General features: G+C 41.8%; 1 protein-coding gene and 1 long non-coding RNA gene across 21 annotated transcripts in view; one reads left to right on the forward strand and one right to left on the reverse strand.

Annotated features, from left to right (window-relative positions):
- Positions 1 to 18,067, reverse strand: part of NRXN3 (neurexin 3) — a 1,550,403-nt gene that overhangs the window by 808,495 nt on the left and 723,841 nt on the right. For all 20 annotated transcript variants that reach the window (XR_004820137.1, XM_035728036.1, XM_035728032.1 and 17 more), the window contains 3 exons: positions 10,304 to 10,685; positions 9,316 to 9,506; positions 8,122 to 8,295 (listed from right to left, as the gene is read on the reverse strand). Coding sequence is in view for 19 of the 20 variants with exons in the window: in XM_035728036.1 (XP_035583929.1) it covers positions 8,122 to 8,295; positions 9,316 to 9,506; positions 10,304 to 10,685 (747 nt within the window). In the remaining variant the exon portion in view is untranslated. The remainder of the gene's footprint in view (positions 1 to 8,121; positions 8,296 to 9,315; positions 9,507 to 10,303; positions 10,686 to 18,067) is intronic.
- On the forward strand, positions 5,189 to 6,817 carry LOC113909564. Its single transcript, XR_003515766.1, has 3 exons — positions 5,189 to 5,319; positions 5,498 to 5,581; positions 6,513 to 6,817. It is a non-coding gene; the product is annotated as an uncharacterized LOC113909564 (long non-coding RNA).

The following is an 18,067-nucleotide window of genomic DNA, read 5'->3' on the forward strand; positions in this document are numbered from 1 at the left end:
CCACCCCACTCCACCTGCCCACCATCTGGGTGGGCAGAAGAACAAATTGCATTTCCAAAAAAAGAGCCACTCAACTCCAGAGATAGAACGTGTTAAGGGAAATTACAGTGGAAAGTGGGAAGAACATATTCTTATTAATCACCTGACCCAATCAAAAGCTATCCTTTTTTTCTTATAGTTTATAACTCATCTGTTTCATTCTCAACAGGTCAAATTTAATGTTTCTCTGATAGTCGTAAGCTCCTTTCTTATTAGACAGCTTTTTAGGGGCTCCTTCCAGGAATACCCCTCTTACAATAACAAGGAATTCAAAAATTACTTCCAGAAGGTCCCTAAATATTGTCCCTCCCTTCAAGGGACCCCGAGATTCAAGGGACTGTACTTCTCAGCAATGTAACATCACCCCCCCAACCCTGTGTGCCTCAATGGAGCTCCTACTCCCTCTCCTAACCTGGAAGGATGCGAAGTCTGGCCTGACCCAGGGCCATTAGTGAAGTTCTTCCTTGACACCTTTCGTCATCATGTGTAAATGTATCTGATATATGAAACAGAGTAACACAGGTGAAGTAGAAGGGAAACCATCAGGAGAAAAAGCTCCTTTTCCTTCTCATTCCTCAGAGGTCTCATCTGGGAAGGAGACATGTTTACCTCCTTAGCCACCTAAAAGAGCAGGTGTCAGGTTCAAGCCTCTTCCCTCAACCTTGGAATATGCTACTTCCCTCCTAATGCTGCTCTCTGTTTCCAGTTCCCGTCCTTTCTTTCCATTCTCCACCCTGTGTCAGAGTGATCTTCATAAAATGAGAAGCTGACCAAGTCTCTGTGCTCCTCACAGTGCCCTCAGGGAAATGCCCAACTCCTCACAGGAACACACCATCATCGCCAGCCTCCATCCTACACCTCCCAGCTTCATCTTTGATCACATCCCCATATGCACGTTACTTCAACCAACCGGAGCTTCGTGTCGGTCCTCAGACTGGCCAAGCTCGCAAATGTGCTTCCACCTCTCATGTACCTCAGGTATATGTTGCCCTTCCAACTCAGCTCAAACTCTGCTTGAGATATATCACCTGAGCACCTACCATGACCACCCTGCACAGTCCAGCAGCCCTCCTCCCCGCTCACCCCGCGTGCTCCTTCTCCATTCTAGAAAAGCAGTGCTCACCCTGCGTTGTCCGTTCTGGCTAATCCCCTGCCAACTCACGTGTGGTCAGACAGTATCACACCTGTAATCCCAGTGCCTTGCTGAGTGCCTGACACATAGGAATGGCTGAGTTCCCATTAAAACTGAATAACACAATCACTGGAGAAGCTTAAATACATACATACCATATTAAAAAAAAAAAAAAACAGCAACATACCCCTAACACAATGATAGGACTCAAGCTGTTGACTTGTCCAGACTCATCAGGCCACTTCCTAGACCCCACTATTATAGTTCTTTCTGAATACCATTTACCTTTACATTTCGAACTGTCTCATTTCTTTGTCATATGTTTTTACTGCCCTTCACACTTCATGGTAATTTGTAATATCTGTGCCCACAGGTTATAGCTGAAAAAGCCAGCATGAGTAATGGTCCAAACCCTAATGTCAGGAGAATAAAAAGTAAAGGAATTTGCACCCTAAAGGTCTTTTGCCACAATATGGAGAAAAAGATGACCCAAAATAATTACCAAGAATAACAGCTCCTGCCACAAAGAGACTCTCTAGTCATTACAAGAATGGAAGAGAGTTTGGGTCAAGGCAATAATAACACAAAGATCATACTGGTGACTTGGCTGATACTATAAATGGCAAAGTTAGGATATTCCAAACTATTATGTTCCTAAATCTGTACTATACCTGGTCAATAATTTACAAGAGGCATAGAAATCAACCAGTACTTTGTATGATTCCTACAAACCATCTTTCTTTTGGATGATAACTTTAAGATCATTTTGCTGCATGGGGAGCCCCTATGTAAAAAGTCCCATGCTAGGTTCTGGGGATTCAAAATCTACCTAGTTCTTACCATGAAGAATAAAATCTAGGAGGAGATGTCACGCTCTGATCAGATCATAAATCTGATCACAACAAGCTTTGATATCCTTGGGTTGTCTCTTCTTGTAGATCAAATCCTGCCCCCATCCCCCCTCCAGTTACAGAGTGACATGCAGTAGCCCTATTTTGACAATTGAGCAGTTTCTGAAAAACAACAGCCTTCAGTATTGCTGAAAGGCCCCTTACATTCTTTGAAATTGAAAGCAAAAAAAAAAAAAGAAAGAAAGAAATTCAAAGCCATTGTACAGCTAACTTGGACTTCAAAATACTAATCCAGTGTCTGTTCTTTTCATTAATTTTATTATACATCAGCATATATGTGAATCTGCTAAGAAGGGATGGAGAAAAAAGTTACAGGAAAATGGCTAGAGAGAGACTTCATGTAGTTGATGCCCACCCAAGACATGGACACTTGTATTGGTCACCCACATGGCATATAGCAAGTCGCAGCAAAATAAATGATTTTTTAGAGGAAAAGTAGTGTTTTTTAAAGCTACCCTGCTCTTAACCGCTTTTAACAATTTTTGCTGGTTGCAAACTCCAGAAGCCATCTGAAGCTCAATCCTCTACTGAACTATCAGCCAAAAGATGCCCAAAATGCCTTCCTGATTTGCTATTCTGAGTCAAGTGGCCTGAAAGGATAAGACCAGTGGCCCATGATGGACTTTGGATGGTGCCTCTTTGGATGGTAGAAGGAGCAGTGTCTGTGGTAGATATTCACTAACATCTAACATGCAGGCATTTTAAAGGGTATTCAGGATAAAACTGACAGATCCTCTTCTTCCCCAAGAGTACTTTTTCCTTTAGATCACAAAACAGGAAATTAAAGTGCTCAACTAAAATCCCCGATAGGAAACATAAATCTCTAGAATGTCTTAATGACATTAATATCTCCCAAATGCCTAAAAATCTTTCTCTAAAATGAGTTAAGAGAAAATGGCCTTCTCATTCATAAGGCCCAAGCACTCCAAAGTCCTGAGAAATGACCTCCCTGACCCAGAAAATAATAAATTAAGAACCCAAGTGACCTTTTTTTTTTTTTCTTTTTCTCTTTCCAAGTATTGCCTTCCTCTGTGGTGAATAAATTAAAAAGAGCCAACCCATCCATGGCAACTATATGGAGAGGTATGAACCATATCCAGAAGTGGACTGATATGCTTCTGAGGAGTCACAGTAAAGGATGCTATCAAACCTCTTTAGTCCCCTCAAAAATGGAATCATAGTCCCATCCCTCAAAGGTCTTCACATTTGTTATTTTGCATTCACTGATCTGGGTTTCCCGCCACTGTTTCTGAAGAACACAGGGTTCAGCCCCCTCCCCAAAACGGATGCTGTCCAAGAGGTGTGACAGCTTGAAGGCCCTTAAAGAAAAGATACCAAGGGTGACACAGGGCATCTTTCAGTCCAAAGTGGTAATGGGAGCAAGAACCTTCTCTACCTTGCAGGTCAGCTTTGGTCAACGCAACTTTGTTAGCAAAAGAACAGAAAAGGCGAAAACAATAACCAGAGGTTAGTAAGAGGTAGAGTCAACCAGGGTAACATTATAGAAATGAAAATAACAATCGGCATAACCAACATCACTCAGACAGTTAAAATGCTCTACGGGTTCTCCAGAGACAGCACAGATGGGGGATGCAGGGACCCAGGTGGAGCAGGTCTCGTCAGAGGCACGACAGCAGAGCGGGGGCAGGAAAACACTGGACTTGACAAAGCACAAGCAGGGGTAACAAGAGCCTTCCCCCATCCACACAGCCAACCCCAAGGCATATGGTCCAGGAAAACGATTCTCCACGAGTCAGGATAAGCATCAAGAAATAAGGGTAGCGTGTGGCCAGACTGAAAGACACGTGTGCACAACCAGACCAAGCCCACAAAAATATAATTCTGCACATCTAGGAGTTAAAGATAGCACTCCTTGTAATCTCCTGAAAATGCCACCAGGATGTGGCGCTCGAACTGGGCCCGTGCATCAAGGTGATTTGGGAACTCCAAAGAGCTCAGTTTGTTTGGTAAGAATACAGCCAAATCCAAATGGCTGCAAGCAAAAAGGCACCAAACCGATGTCTTTTTATTTATTCATGCCAGTCTCGAAATGAAGCACGTGTGTTTCTCTCAGATGTTTACAATCTGCAATTGTGGAATCGCATTTCCAGCCAACCCATGCCTTGGTCTCTGCAGCAAAGCTGGCCTCAAGATAGAAAGAGATATTTACCAGCTGAGAATAGAACCAGACATCATTTCAAAATTCCTAGCCCAAACTGAGAGGCTGTAAGTCACAGCTAAATGTGGGCTAGGTTGTCCAGAAATTGTGCTTAATTTCTGAAGTATTATACTCTGCATAAAAATTAAAACATGGTTTGAGATTTTTTTCCTTTCTTAGTATAAAACAATTGGGAGGCAGAGTCGTAAATTAATTCATTTTTAAAATAATTTTGGACTCTTCACAGTTAGATAGGAGAGGGAAAGTAGTACATTTACTACTTAGAGATCATGAAATATCATCATCAATGACTTTGACAAGAACATAGGCTACATCCTGGCCTGTGTACCCCAGATAGGGAGAAGAGAACACATTTACCATGTCGAAGGGACGCAGCTCTTCATTTTTAGTAACGAATCCTCATCCCCTACCTGTACATTATTCTATATATAGAAATGATAAATCAGGAAATGTATTCTATTTCCTGGGATTTCCATCCTGCACAATATTCAACGGCCTTCTTGAGGGTTCCATACTATGTGCAGAGATTCAAAATGAGAAGGACACCTGTTTGCAGTCTCTCTAAGGTTCTGTGCTCATTTCCCTCCTCGCCATCTACTTCGGCTTCATTTCCACAGTGCCCTAAAAGGCTCCTGGGATCTCTTATAAGGGCTTATTCACATGGTGTAAACTTCCAATGACAGTAATTGATGCCTTAACCCACTTTTTGGCCATTTTTCCTGGCCACTTAGGCTAATTATCCAAGTCATCTGTGTACAATAAACAAGGACCTTCTTCCCTCCTCACTCATCCTCCATTCATCCCACCCAGCGGGGCGGTCATAATGCTCCATGGGTAATCATCACAATTATCTCCATGGCAATAGAGTGCAGGGTTATTAGGCTCATGGGACTCGCCATAGATTCGGATGTTAGAAGCATCAAGTCACAATATCCGGTGCTGAACAATCACCCATACTCAGAGGAAGGTCAGACCCCGCTATAATGCAGGTGATGAGTCATGCCAAGCTGCACACAGAGATGGAAGTAGGGATGGGACCATTTTCCCCAATTTGATGGGTAATTTCCTAGTGCTAATGCTCTCACTGCTTCTCTTCAAGTTCCTTTAAGTGGACTCCATCCCCCCCACTTTTATACTCTACCTTTTAATTCACTCTTCTGAAAGTTGGTTTAGACTTTCTTTTAATCCAATACAACAGTGCTATCTCCTTACACCCCAACTTTTAATCCTCTGCAGAACTCTGCTTCTGATACGGTAGGCCACAGACATGAATAGCTACTGAGCACTGGAAATGGCATGTAGTCTGGATTGAGGTGTGCTGTAAGTATAAAATACACACTCGGTTCTGAAGGCTTAATGTGAAAGAAGAATGTGCAATGTTTTAATAATAATTTTATATCATTGCATGCTGAAATGATAATATTTTGGATATACTGGGTTAAGTGAAATATAAAATTAAAATTAATTTTACTTGTTACTTTATATCTTTTTTACATGTAGCTAGGAAATTTAAAATTACTTATGTGACTCACATTATATTTCTACCAAGCAACACTGCTATAGAGTTAAATGGATGATTCCTATTAACTTGTAAATCTGAAGAATGATGACATGATAAGAATATTTAACATCTGAAGAGTACTTTATGCTTTTTAATGTGTGCTTTTATGTTTAATGTTTTAACTCAATCTGATTAATTATTGAAGGATAACTGGAATTTCTGTCATTCCACAATCTTTGAAACAGAGATATTTGATTTAATTCCCAAATGTTACATTTATCTCAGCATTGCCCCTGAAGCCTGAAAGAATTAAGAGCAAGCCAAGGAGACAAAAATTCTTGATTTGAATGACATAGTGCATTTTCAGGAGAAGAAAGCAAAGTGGCTACTTTAAGCACATGGTGATTCCCAACTTCCTGTCCTCCCATATACACAGACCTGATTTGGCCCACCGGATATAAGAAATACCCCTGTCTAAAGGCAAACCAGAGTGGGTCATGGGAACAACCAGTCTTATTACTAGTCCACGTGGGAAGCTGACCCTTAGGCAAAGGGTAATGACTTCCACACTGCACATCAGCTTGTGAAGCTGATGGGAAGCATTTATAAAAATGTGGCAAGTGAACCCAGGTGAAAGCTGGTTAAGAACAGGAGAGATATGTGAAGCTAAACACTTAGGAGATGAGTGAATGCGTTTGATGCGGTAAATCAATGAGATAGAAAAAAACACAACACGTATATCGCACACAGGGCCATGACGCTCAACCCGACAAAAGAATACATAGATCCTGCTGACTGGTCAGACATCTTTGACTTTGAAGCTAGGTGAGCGTGACCTCTTTGGCCTACCCAAGGCCCCTGGGAAAGCCTGAAAACTGTTCACTGGCTGCCCTCTGCTGGTTAAACTAGATTGTTTTTGTTGTAAAGAACTGGACTCAAGAAGACCTATAAAATTCACTTAATATCGATAACCAGCCATTCCTCACAACCCTGCTGCAGAAGCTCTTTCTGCCTGTGGATCCTGTCTCCCTGGGCTTTAATAAAACCACCATTTTGCACCAAAGACTTCTCAAGAATTCTTTCTTGGTCATCGGCTCCAGACTTCACCCCACCAGACGTCATCCATATTCCAAAACCACATCAAGTCTCTGAGCGCAGAAATTTTCCTAGACTCTGATGGACAGAATGGCTCCCACTTCCATTGCAGTTGTTTCATACTGTCTTCTGGATTACAATTTCCTCCAACCTGTTCCATCTGCTCCAACTGTGCAGTTTGCCTTCCTGGGAAACACCGCACCCCCCACCCAGACCAGGCCCTGCCCACAGGCATCCTCTCCTAAAGAAAAGGTCACTTGAAACTACCCTTCTAAAGAAAGACTTCGTATTTGTGTAAATCTGCACTTTTTGCCATCTGCACAGCCCATAAACACTCATAAAGCAAATTTTAAGACCTAAAAAAAAAAAAAAATTCACTTAATATCTTAAGAGGCAGTAGATCACCTACAGCAACAGGCTGAGCATGGTTTGTTGTGCTGCACTGATGGGGCATGCAATGTTATTAGATGTCTCACACGAGATCATATTTGTAAAGTATAATCTTACTGTTTATTGAGTACCTACTACGTCTGCACCAGGCATTTTACATACAGCTCTGATTTACATCGCTCACCTTCCAAGGCAAGTTTTATTGCCCCACTTTGCAGGTGAGGAGGATAGGGCTCAGAGAGGTTAAGTAACTTGCCAAATGTCACACAATGAATAAGAGTTACTACCTGGATCTAAATCCAAGTCTTTCTACCATCAACTCCCATGCTGTTCCAGACCTCATCAACATCACACTAATGAACTGCCTAAGAATGCCTGACATCTAGTAAGTACTCAATAAATGTCAGTTCCCTTCCCTCAATATGGCATTCTGACATCATTTTCCTACCTCCTGCTGAGTTTGCACTAAACAATGCAGTAGTTTTAGAAACATTTCATTAATGGTGACACCTATATGAAAGTCTCTGGTATACCTCCCGACGTATAAAAATATAAATACAACCCCTTACTGCCCTTTCAGCCATGCTGGAAGCAAAGGTACAAGTCAGGAAGAGTCTGATGTCAATGCCAGGGAAGGTCCTCTCCTGGCAAGTAGTGGCACAGGGAAGACATCTGCCAACACACATTCCCAGAGTCTGTGGCCCATGTCTTGACATACTGAGCCAGGGACAGGAGGACCCCAATGATGATGCAGTGTCAGATGGCAAATGGGAAGGAGAGAGGACTGGTGAACAGTAAGGTGGCGCTGGCAGAGGCAGCAAAGAGGCTTGGTGGTTGCATCCAGGCTGTGGCTTAAAAAGGAAAAAGGCTGTACCTTCACAGCCACGCTCGATCTGTCCACTCCGATGGAGGGCATCGTTGATGAGGTCTGGCAGGCGCCCGTTCAAATCCACTGATGCCAGACAGCCCTGAAAGCCATCCCGGGAAGCCACCAGCTTTGGAAGGTTACTGTACATGCCTTGGGCCAGACCCGCCATGTAGAGGTCACCTGGAAAGGAAAGTGAGTAGCAAGAGCAGATGAGTAAAGGGTAGGGAGAGCAGACTCAGCTAGAGCCAATGCACATTAGATGATTTCACAGGTAATGGTGCTAGAGCTGGGGCGGGGGAACGGGAAATGGCATAAGCAACTAATTACACAGTCTCTACAGTGTAGAAAGAAGAAACTAACATTGCTTATGTCATTCATTTTCTCCATGCCATCTCACAAATTTTAATCACCATATTCAGTCCATGAGGTAGGTATTGTTCCCATTTTATGATGAAGTAAAGATTAACAAGATTTCCAACAAAACAACCATTTACTGAATGCTTGTTATGGGCTTGTGACCAATAATATGAGGAAGATTTTATAGACATTATCCCATCAAAACTAATAACAGCCCATAAAGGTAGTAACAATTATTATCCTCATTTTGCAAAAAAAGTATAGAGAAGCTGAACAAGGCTAAGAAATTTTACCAAATTCACCCAGGCAGTAAGTGATTCAGCTGAGATTCCAAAACCTCTACCACCCCCTTTGTATTAGGGCACCTCCGCATTTTGACATTTATCACCTCACACTCAGCCCCCGCATGCCTGAGGTTTATAGAGAAAATGAACCATCCCTTGAGGAGCGGTTTAAATAAAACTGCATTTTGGTATCATTTAATGGTGTTAAAATAAGATATGCATGATGTCTCAAAAATGCCTGGCACTCCTAACCTGTAGTTTGCCTCTGTAAACAGCGCTTGGATTATAAGAAATGCTCTAAAGGTGCCTGAGAGGCTCAGTCGGTTAAATGTCCAACTCTTGGTTTTGGCTCAGTTCGTGATCTCAGGGTCATGATCTCAGGGTCATAAGATCAAGCATGGTTTTGGACTCCGCACTCTGCAGGGAGTCTGCTTGAGATTCTCTCCCTCTGTTCTTCCCTGCACTTGAGCACTCTCACTCTCTCTCTCTCTCAAATAAATAAATCTTAAAAAAAAAAAATTAATGCTCTAAAAAGGATAAACTTCTTTATAAGGTTTACCTTTCAAATCCAGATTTTTGGCCCCATTGATAACTTGAGTGACCACTTTAGTGTCCACTTTCAAGCTATGGGTGTTACTGTTGTCCCGGGTGATGACGACATTGTGCCACTGGTTGTCATTCAGGGGGCGGTCACTGTTGCCTTTGATCACGTTGGGACCATTCCCAAGGTCAAACACGTAGTGTATGTACCTGTGAGCAACAACCACCTCATGAGTGGAGATTCCCTCGAGTGGTTGAATGGCAATGTACGTATAACTGACCTCGAGGGCTTCGCATCCCCTGTGCTAACCTGGCATCATGCAGGAATAATTAAGGCTTGATCTGGGGTTCTAAGAAGAGTCACAGTCTGTCCTGTCAGACTTCACTTTAATTCCACTCTTAAAGGGTTCACTTCTTTACCATGATCTAAAAATCCAGAGCCACTAAGTAGAACAGGTGGTACATCCCCAAACACTAGGGGGAAGCATTTAAATTCAGTCGATTGTGGATCTGTTTTTTGGGTTTTGTTCTAGCTTTTGTTTTCGTTTTGACTATTTTCCAACACATGGTAGTAAAATATCTTGCAGAAAGAAGAGCATTTAAAACTGCATATATATGGGCTAATGGCAGTGCTGCAAATATCTATATTTCATTTCTTCCTATAGATCTGGTGGTTGCAGAGAGCACTGTCCCGGAGCATTGTATATAGGATATACACTCTATTCTCCTTTTGCAAAAATGACCTTCTTTCCTATAGGTTTAAAGGGCTATATTTCATAATAAAAAGTCTGATAGTATTGAGTTAGTGGAAGACCTTTAAATAAACTAATGAACTGCTCTTCCTTCCAGCCCTAACCATTATATAGGTTGTTTTTAATCAACGAGGATGAGAGCAGGTGGTGGGAATAGAGGGTGGGAGCAGAATGGACACTTTTTTTCATGTCCATATTTTATGTCAGGCTTGAGCTGAGATACCCGGTATAAACGATGTGATCTTTTCCACTTACCCCTTGACCAATTCAACCGCAATGAAGTCATTGCCATCACCACTGTTGAAGAGAATGAAGCCATCAGCTGAGGTGGTCTTGAACTGGAAGAAGAGGTGCATGGAGGTGTAGGCCTGGAGGGTGGCCAGGCTCAGGTAGCTGCTCTTGGTCTTGAACGTGACGGGGTCAGCGATAATGTTCCTCAGTCCAAAACGAGCCTTCAGTTCGCAGTAATCGATGTCACCATTTTTGCACAGGTCAATGTAGAGGAGGCCATTGAACATGAGGCTCTGCAAGTGGCCAATGAAACTGGATGGGACAACGGAGATGTAACGTTTCTCTGTCATGATTCCGGTCTCGATATTATGGAATTCCAAGCGGGTATGGTCCCCCACCATTGTACCTATCAACATCACAGAGGAGATACACGCAAGTTATCACATTTTGTTACAGCACACTTACTATACCTTTTAGGTTTCCACACAAAATATTTAGTTCCAGGAAACAAAATGCCCAATATAGTAGACAGCCGATGGGACCTCAGTCAGAGGATGGATTCCTGGCCGAGGCTGAGTTATATGCCCTGTGGCCCATGCTCTCATGCAGCTGCTCAGAATGTGCCATCATGTAAAAGAAAATATGAGATCATGGATAACTCAAGTTAAAGGATAAAATGATTTATTTTCTCCATTCAGGAAACAATTGGGTACGAATGCATACTATAAGAAAAAAAGTCTCGATTGCCCCAAACCTTGTAAAGATACAACAAACAAGCATGAAGCATTCACTACCAAATACTTCTTGATGTATTAATTTACCACCCAGTACTTGTCGAAAGATTCTATTGTAGAACATGTGTTAATTTTTTTCTGACCAGCAACTGTTGCTTTTTCTGATAACACCGCTAATTTCCCTTTGGGATGCTACCCTCCATACTTTACCTTAAAACCATCTGGGCTGGATGAAGCTGATCCTAACCCAGCTCTTGAAGTAATCAGCCTACACAGACTGGACCACTCAACATTATTTTATCCCCCTAGCCATAGTACGGTCTATGGACTAACAAGGTGGTCTGCAAACTTTAGCACGCCTCTGAATCACATGGAGGACTTCTTAATACACCATTCCCTGCACCCCACCCTCAGTTTATCATTCAAAAGTCTGGGGTGTGGCCTGAGACCATGCATCTCTAATAAATCCCAAGGTGATGTTTATGTAGCTGGTCTAGGGAACACCCTTAGAACCAAGGGATCAGCAGCAACATAAGCTGGAGTATTTAGTAGTTACTCAGTAATTAAGTCTAGTAATAGTCAGCTCCAGAGTTTTTTTTAGAACACCTATGAGAGAGGCATTCTTTGTAAACAAGGCTCGTTGAAGGGGTAAGAAGAAAACTCAGAGTTGCGGGAAACCATGTGATAACCAGAGAGATTGGGCCTGCCCGAGGAGACAGCCAACCCAGAAGCCAACCACAAAATGGAGAGAAACAGTTCCTCTAGGATGGTGCCATTCGAAGGTCTGGATTCAGCAGCCAAAGCCAGACTTCTAAAAACTAGATGGCAATAGATTGCCTTCTGTGCCTCAAGCATTTAAGATGGGGGTCTGACATTTGCAACTAAAGGATCTCCAGCTGCTACAAACGAACCAGTAGACCTTTCATTACCTGGCTTACCTAGAAGAAGTGAATGACTGGGGCAGGGGGTCATGAAGGCGGCTTGAAATAAATACAAAAGAGAATGGAAATTTTAATGACAAAGTCAAGGAAAATGGCATTAGTACGGTCAGAGTAGAAGGTGGCCCGCCCAACGTTTATATAGGCACATCATTACAATTTAACAAACCATGTCCTGATGCCCCAATGCTGAAGGAAGGACAGGAAGAATCCTTCCTCCTGCCCTCTCCTGTTGTCTCCGTACACACTGAAGAAGCTCCATTAGCAAGACACTCCTAGCCTCTCTCTACTCCCTCTGTTACACCTTTCCAGAGGAAAAGGAGTGACATAATCCGGAAGATTAAAGAAACTCTACAGAGAAACTGTATTTCCGTAGCTCAGCCCCTAGCACTTCCTGTTTCCCCCTAGGGGAGCAAGCTGCCTTCAAGAAACCCCCAGTATAACCCACACAACCCACAGTATGGGTGTTACAGGAGCAAGCCTTGCTTCAGTGGAGATACCCACCTAAGTCCTGAATTAGTGAGTGTTCAAGTGCACAATTCCAACTCTGAAATTCAGTAGATGTTAGCCACATTTTTCCATACCAGTGTTACCACTAACAACATGATACTTGACTTTTACCAGCCTTGCATTTGTTTTTTCTCTATTGGTGTAGAACTCAGGTAGCAGGGGAGAAAAAAAGAGAGAGAGACAGAGAGAGAGAGACAGGAAGGGATTTCTATTTTCTCAGGCCCCTGAAACTTCAGTACCTGGGATATTCAACCAGATCTCACTTTCAGATGCTCAGTATTAATGTCATCTCTTTGGGAGCATACTCAGACCTGTTGCAGGGAACTGTTTATAAGCACAAAAATCAGATTTATGTTCTATGAGCTTCTATGTGGTGTTTTGACAACTAGTGACAAATCATTCACTTAATATAAGCAAAAACAAAATAATGGTGTTGGTTAAATTAAATATAAAATTGTAACAGAACAAAAATAAAAATGTAACATAAATCTGCTAACAATTGAATAACTAGGAGAACTACTATATAAAATTACTTAGTATTGAAAATTGGACTGGTCATGAAAATGAAAACTAGCATAACCTAAACCCACATGATCTAGAACAATATTCACAGTCGGTTTGCCTCTAGCTGTTCATACAGGGCTGAGGCTGGAGCCGGAGAATGATGGGGAGGGGAAATCACAGCCAGTCTCCTTGGGGACACAGGAACCAAACCGTGATGATGCTGGGAGCCATGATAATTCTTATTTTAAAAAAGAAGAAGGAGAAGGAGTATGAGGAGAAGGAGTGGGGAAGGGGGAGGAGACCAGCAATGAGAACTATAAGGGGGTGATCCTTGGTGAAGCCTGGGATTCCTAAAGAAACCTGAAGAGACAATTTCAAAGTCAACAGGGAGCTCTTAGAGAAATTACAGATACACAGGCCTACAGAGATGAGGGGTTAGGAAATTCTGTTCACTAGAAAATGAATTTCATAAAGCAAGAAAATCATGTACAGTGTTGACAAGAGAGAAAAGAGATTGAAGAAGGATAAGAGAAAGGAAACTAACAATGGAATCTGAGAGCATAGCCCATGGACATGGACTGATTTAAGGTTTTAGGATGAGTCGCAGAGCCTCAGCTAGAAGCTGCAGTGGGGGTGGGGGAGGGGTGGGCAACATGGCGCCAAATTAGAAAAGGGACTGCTTCTCTAGGTACTAAAGGAACTCACTTGGCTGTGGATGGGGGGGTCCCAAAAGAGCATGCTATTGCACCTGGAGAAAATGTTAAAGAGATCAATTAAGTTTGAACCTTGTGCCAAACTAAGCAAATAAACATAAATAGCTGATACAAAGATAGATAGATAGATAGATAGATTGATCTGTGTATCACCTAATCAATATTAGTAACTGGGAATCTTTCCTCGTCTCCCCTGAATGCTGTCTATAAACTAAAACTCCCTTCCATTCAAGAGGCAAACATATACATACTTCACTGCAGCTGCTTTCAAATTTCGGGGGAAGAGGAGTAATTTGGGAGAAAGATGATTAAAAAAAAAAAAAAAGCAAGACTATTGAATGTTGTTAATGTGCCAGGCACTGTGCTAGGCACTTCAGAACCACCACCAAATGTCATTATCACAATCAGTAGGTATCATTATCTTGCTTTAGAGAGGAGGACACTTAGCTTAGAGAGGTGAAGCAATGTGATCTGAGTTCATACAGGTGCTAAGTGGTAGACCCTCCGATTGAACCCACATGTGTTCGCTTCCAAAGCCCACATTTTGTACATGACACAGCGGAGAAAAAGCTCGACTTATTCTTTACGTTATTGTGGATGGAATTTAAATGGTGCAATGTCCCCACTGAAGTTGCTGGGTTGGGTTCACACTCCGTCCCAGTGGCCAAGCACCATCACGTCACTCCATCTCAGTCACACGTAATATATCCAGCACCTTCCCTAGAACAGCCATGTTGCCTTGACTCCTATCCACAATTCACTTCATATTTCACTGATGGTCAACAGCAGTTTACACACTAGCCCTTAGAGTGATAAAGCCTGTGAAGAACATAAACCTATAGAAGATTTGTCCAAGTTCAAGCTGTAACTTCCTACCAGCCATATACTAGGTGAGCATATAGGCTCTGAGGCCACCCTGCCTGAGTTAGGTAGCTTTTCTGTGCCTTAGTTTCCTATCTGTGAAATAGGTAGGAAGTTTTCAGGATTACCTGTATCAATTCATAAAAACTACTTAGAACGGTGCCCAGTGCTTAAATTATTAGCTATTAATTATGCATCATTCTTTTTTATCCTTTCTCTGAAATGTGTTAATAATTTTCCGGTATTTTGATTGTCACTCTTTTACAAGAACACAATCTCTTTTTAGGTAGAAACCACTTCTCACCTCTTCTGTATGTCCTGCAGTGTTTAGCAGGGGGCCTGAGCACAGCAAGCACCCCTCATATCTGAGGAAGGAGGTTGTATTTGAGACATTTGCTTTGGAGTCAGAGTTGGTTCCTAGTCAACACTAAAAGCTTAGCAAAGAAGGAAAGACTTAGAGGAGGTGACTTGACCTCCCTTGGCTCCCAGGCATGGGGAGGGAAGTTAAGAAAATGAAGGCTTATCAAGTCTCAGTAAAGAATGCATAGTTTGCCGACAACCCTTCAGCACCACCACTTCCATACCCTTTTCGCGACAACACCAAAATTTTTCAAAAGTGTGTGCTGTAAACTGTTATGATAACGATGATGATGATAATAATAATAATAAAAGTAGTTCTGGAGCCAAATAAACTTGGTGAACACTTCACATGTAATTATCAATGATTAGCAATGTGTATCAGCAAAGTAAAGATTCCCAGTAAGTCTGGCAATAAAGAAATCTACTTCATTCTGCTTAACCTAACATTTCCAAATTCCATCTCATCGTGTTTTTTTATTAACGAGAGGAAAACATTTTCCTTGGAAAATGACTTTTTACAGCTTGTATGTGCTTTATAAGGTAAGGGACAGAAAAGAAAGTCAGCAATGAACCAGAGGAGTCAAAAGAGGGATGAATCTCTGTACTAGCAAGAAGCTCTAGGTGGAGTGGGTGGATCATGCAGCAGCAGATCCCAGTTCTGAGGAACACAACCCAAGTGAAGTATTCTTTTTTTTTTTTTTAAGATTTTATTTATTTACTTGACAGAGAGAGACACAGCGAGAGAGGGAACACAAGCAGGGGGAGTGGGAGAGGGAGAAGCAGGCTTCCTGCTGAGCAGGGAGCCCGATGTGGGGCTCGATCCCAGGACCCTGAGACCATGACCTGAGCCAAAGGCAGACGCTTAACGACTGAGCCACCCAGGCGCCCCCAAGTGAAGTATTCTTTTAATTTATTCTTGATAATAGAAATCCAGCTCAATCAATCAATGCATCATTATTTTTATTTTTTTATTTTTATTAACTTTTTTTATTTTTTTATTTTTTTATTAACTTATTTTTTATCTTTATTAACTGTCAACTGAACTTGATACCTTTCCAGGAATACACTGTATTACAATAAATGAAAACCACCTGGCTAAGGAATAGTTCTTTCCTTGCTATCGATTTCTTATGAGTGTGACCTATTCTTTGCATCATTTCTACAAACTAGCTGAAAATTTGACACTCTAGGGGACCTTAAACAGCATGAAAGGGATTACTAAATAAGCCAATAAGACACTACTTAATAACCTGAGGACTGTGTGGTATTTTAGTTTCATTGCCTGATTTTATGACTTCTGTGAGCTAAAATTAAAATTCCCAAACCCATTATCACTGTAAGAAGCAATCCAAGGTTGTAGCTCATAAGCAAAATAGCTCTTTTCTTCTCCCAGATTTCTTTATCCTTATGACTGCTCTTTTCCATCAGCAGTAAAGTAGGGGATAAGGGTTGAAAATGAAAGAGCTTCATTAATTTCAAATATCAAATTACTGAATGACTCGGGCCTTCAATGGTGTAGTCCTGCTTTTTAATTATTAGTGGTAAGAGAAAGCACACTTTACAATTACCTTTATTCTAAAGTTTCTATAAAAGAATAATGACCAAGGGAGGCAATACACATTACTGTACCCTCAGTTCTGCAGTTCTTTATGACGACAGCTTTGAGGGCAGGCAATTTCCTGGGAAAACAAAAAAGATTCGCGGTGCAGAGAGAGATCGGGGTGAGGTCGCCATCTAGTGGCTGCCATTCAAAACACGCATCACTGGGCTGCTGGGCTCAGCTCCAAGGAGCTAGCAAGGGATGTGGGAGATGTGCAGGCTCCTGTCTGCATTAACAGCACACAGGGATTTCTTGAATAATTAATTCAAGATGGCTGTGGGTTCTAAACCATATAACCATTTTTACATCTCTTTGCTCACGTTCATTAAGTAAAACTAAGTTACCCTTCAGACATGCAGAAGAGTAACCTTACCTCTCACTACGAAGGTATCTATGTACATACAACCGGAGGGTTTTGGATACTTATTATGGTTCTATTTGACTTCATTTTTGATGGGAGAGGGGTGAGTGTTGTGTCTTCACTAAAATGTACTCCTCACATCACCCTAATACATCCCCTTGTATTTTTCCCATATCGTAATACAAATCATTTTCTTATTATGGATTGTGAAGTCCAGCAAGTAGCCTGATTTGGTGACATCACACAGACATGGATTTGGAGCTTAATTACACAGCTCTTTCTAAGTGCCATGTCCTCTTATGTAAAACAAGAACACTTATCTTGCAAGGCAATGGGGAATTACAGATTTAAGGAGCTGATACATGTAAGACGGCTATCCCAGTATCTAATGCCTACTGGGCACTGGATATATGTCTCCTGCTCTTCCTCTATCTATAGACTCTTCTTATCTACAGACACACACACCCAACCACACACACACACACACACACACACACACACACGCACGCACACTCCTACCTACACACGCACATATACATGGCTCGCTATAATTCCAGACTCCAGAAGGATAGAAGTTTAGGCTCATGAATATAAAATTAAATAATAGGACCCCAAATTGCAGAACCTTTAAGCTGGAGAGGGCTCAGCAGTAATATGATTTCAGGTTTAAAAATGAGGAAATGAGGAAAAAAGGTTTATCATATCTGTCCCAATGGCAAAAAGTATTTTAGTTACAATAATTGTATTAAATCCCAGGGATCCTGACTCTAACTTGACTGTCTTATTCACAGAAGAATCTAGAGAGAGTTTACACCACTGACTTCACTGACAAAGACTAGACATGGTAAGTGACTTTTCCAACATCTGGCAGAGAATTCGAGTCAGGGCCCAGATCTCCTGACATCAACAGCGTTCTACGTAATACTCCATGCTGCCCCCAAGTTTTCTTCTCCCATATGGACAAAAGTTCTGCCTAACAGAAAAGCACTGCTCTGGAATGTTAGAGTATAGACTTATTTGGAGACAACATGGAAGGTGCCCTCTCTCTTCCACCTTAGCCCTCATTAAATTACCCACCAAATTGTGGCCAAAGAGCTACCTTCATAAGCCATTCCTGGTTTCTCCAACCCAAAATGATAATTTTCTCTTCTGACATGACAATGACAATCTTACCCATCCATGCTAGAATCTCATTACATACTTTTTG

This window comes from Zalophus californianus, chromosome 6 (genome assembly GCF_009762305.2).
Source record: "Zalophus californianus isolate mZalCal1 chromosome 6, mZalCal1.pri.v2, whole genome shotgun sequence".
In the NCBI taxonomy this organism is placed as follows: Eukaryota; Metazoa; Chordata; class Mammalia; order Carnivora; family Otariidae; genus Zalophus; species Zalophus californianus.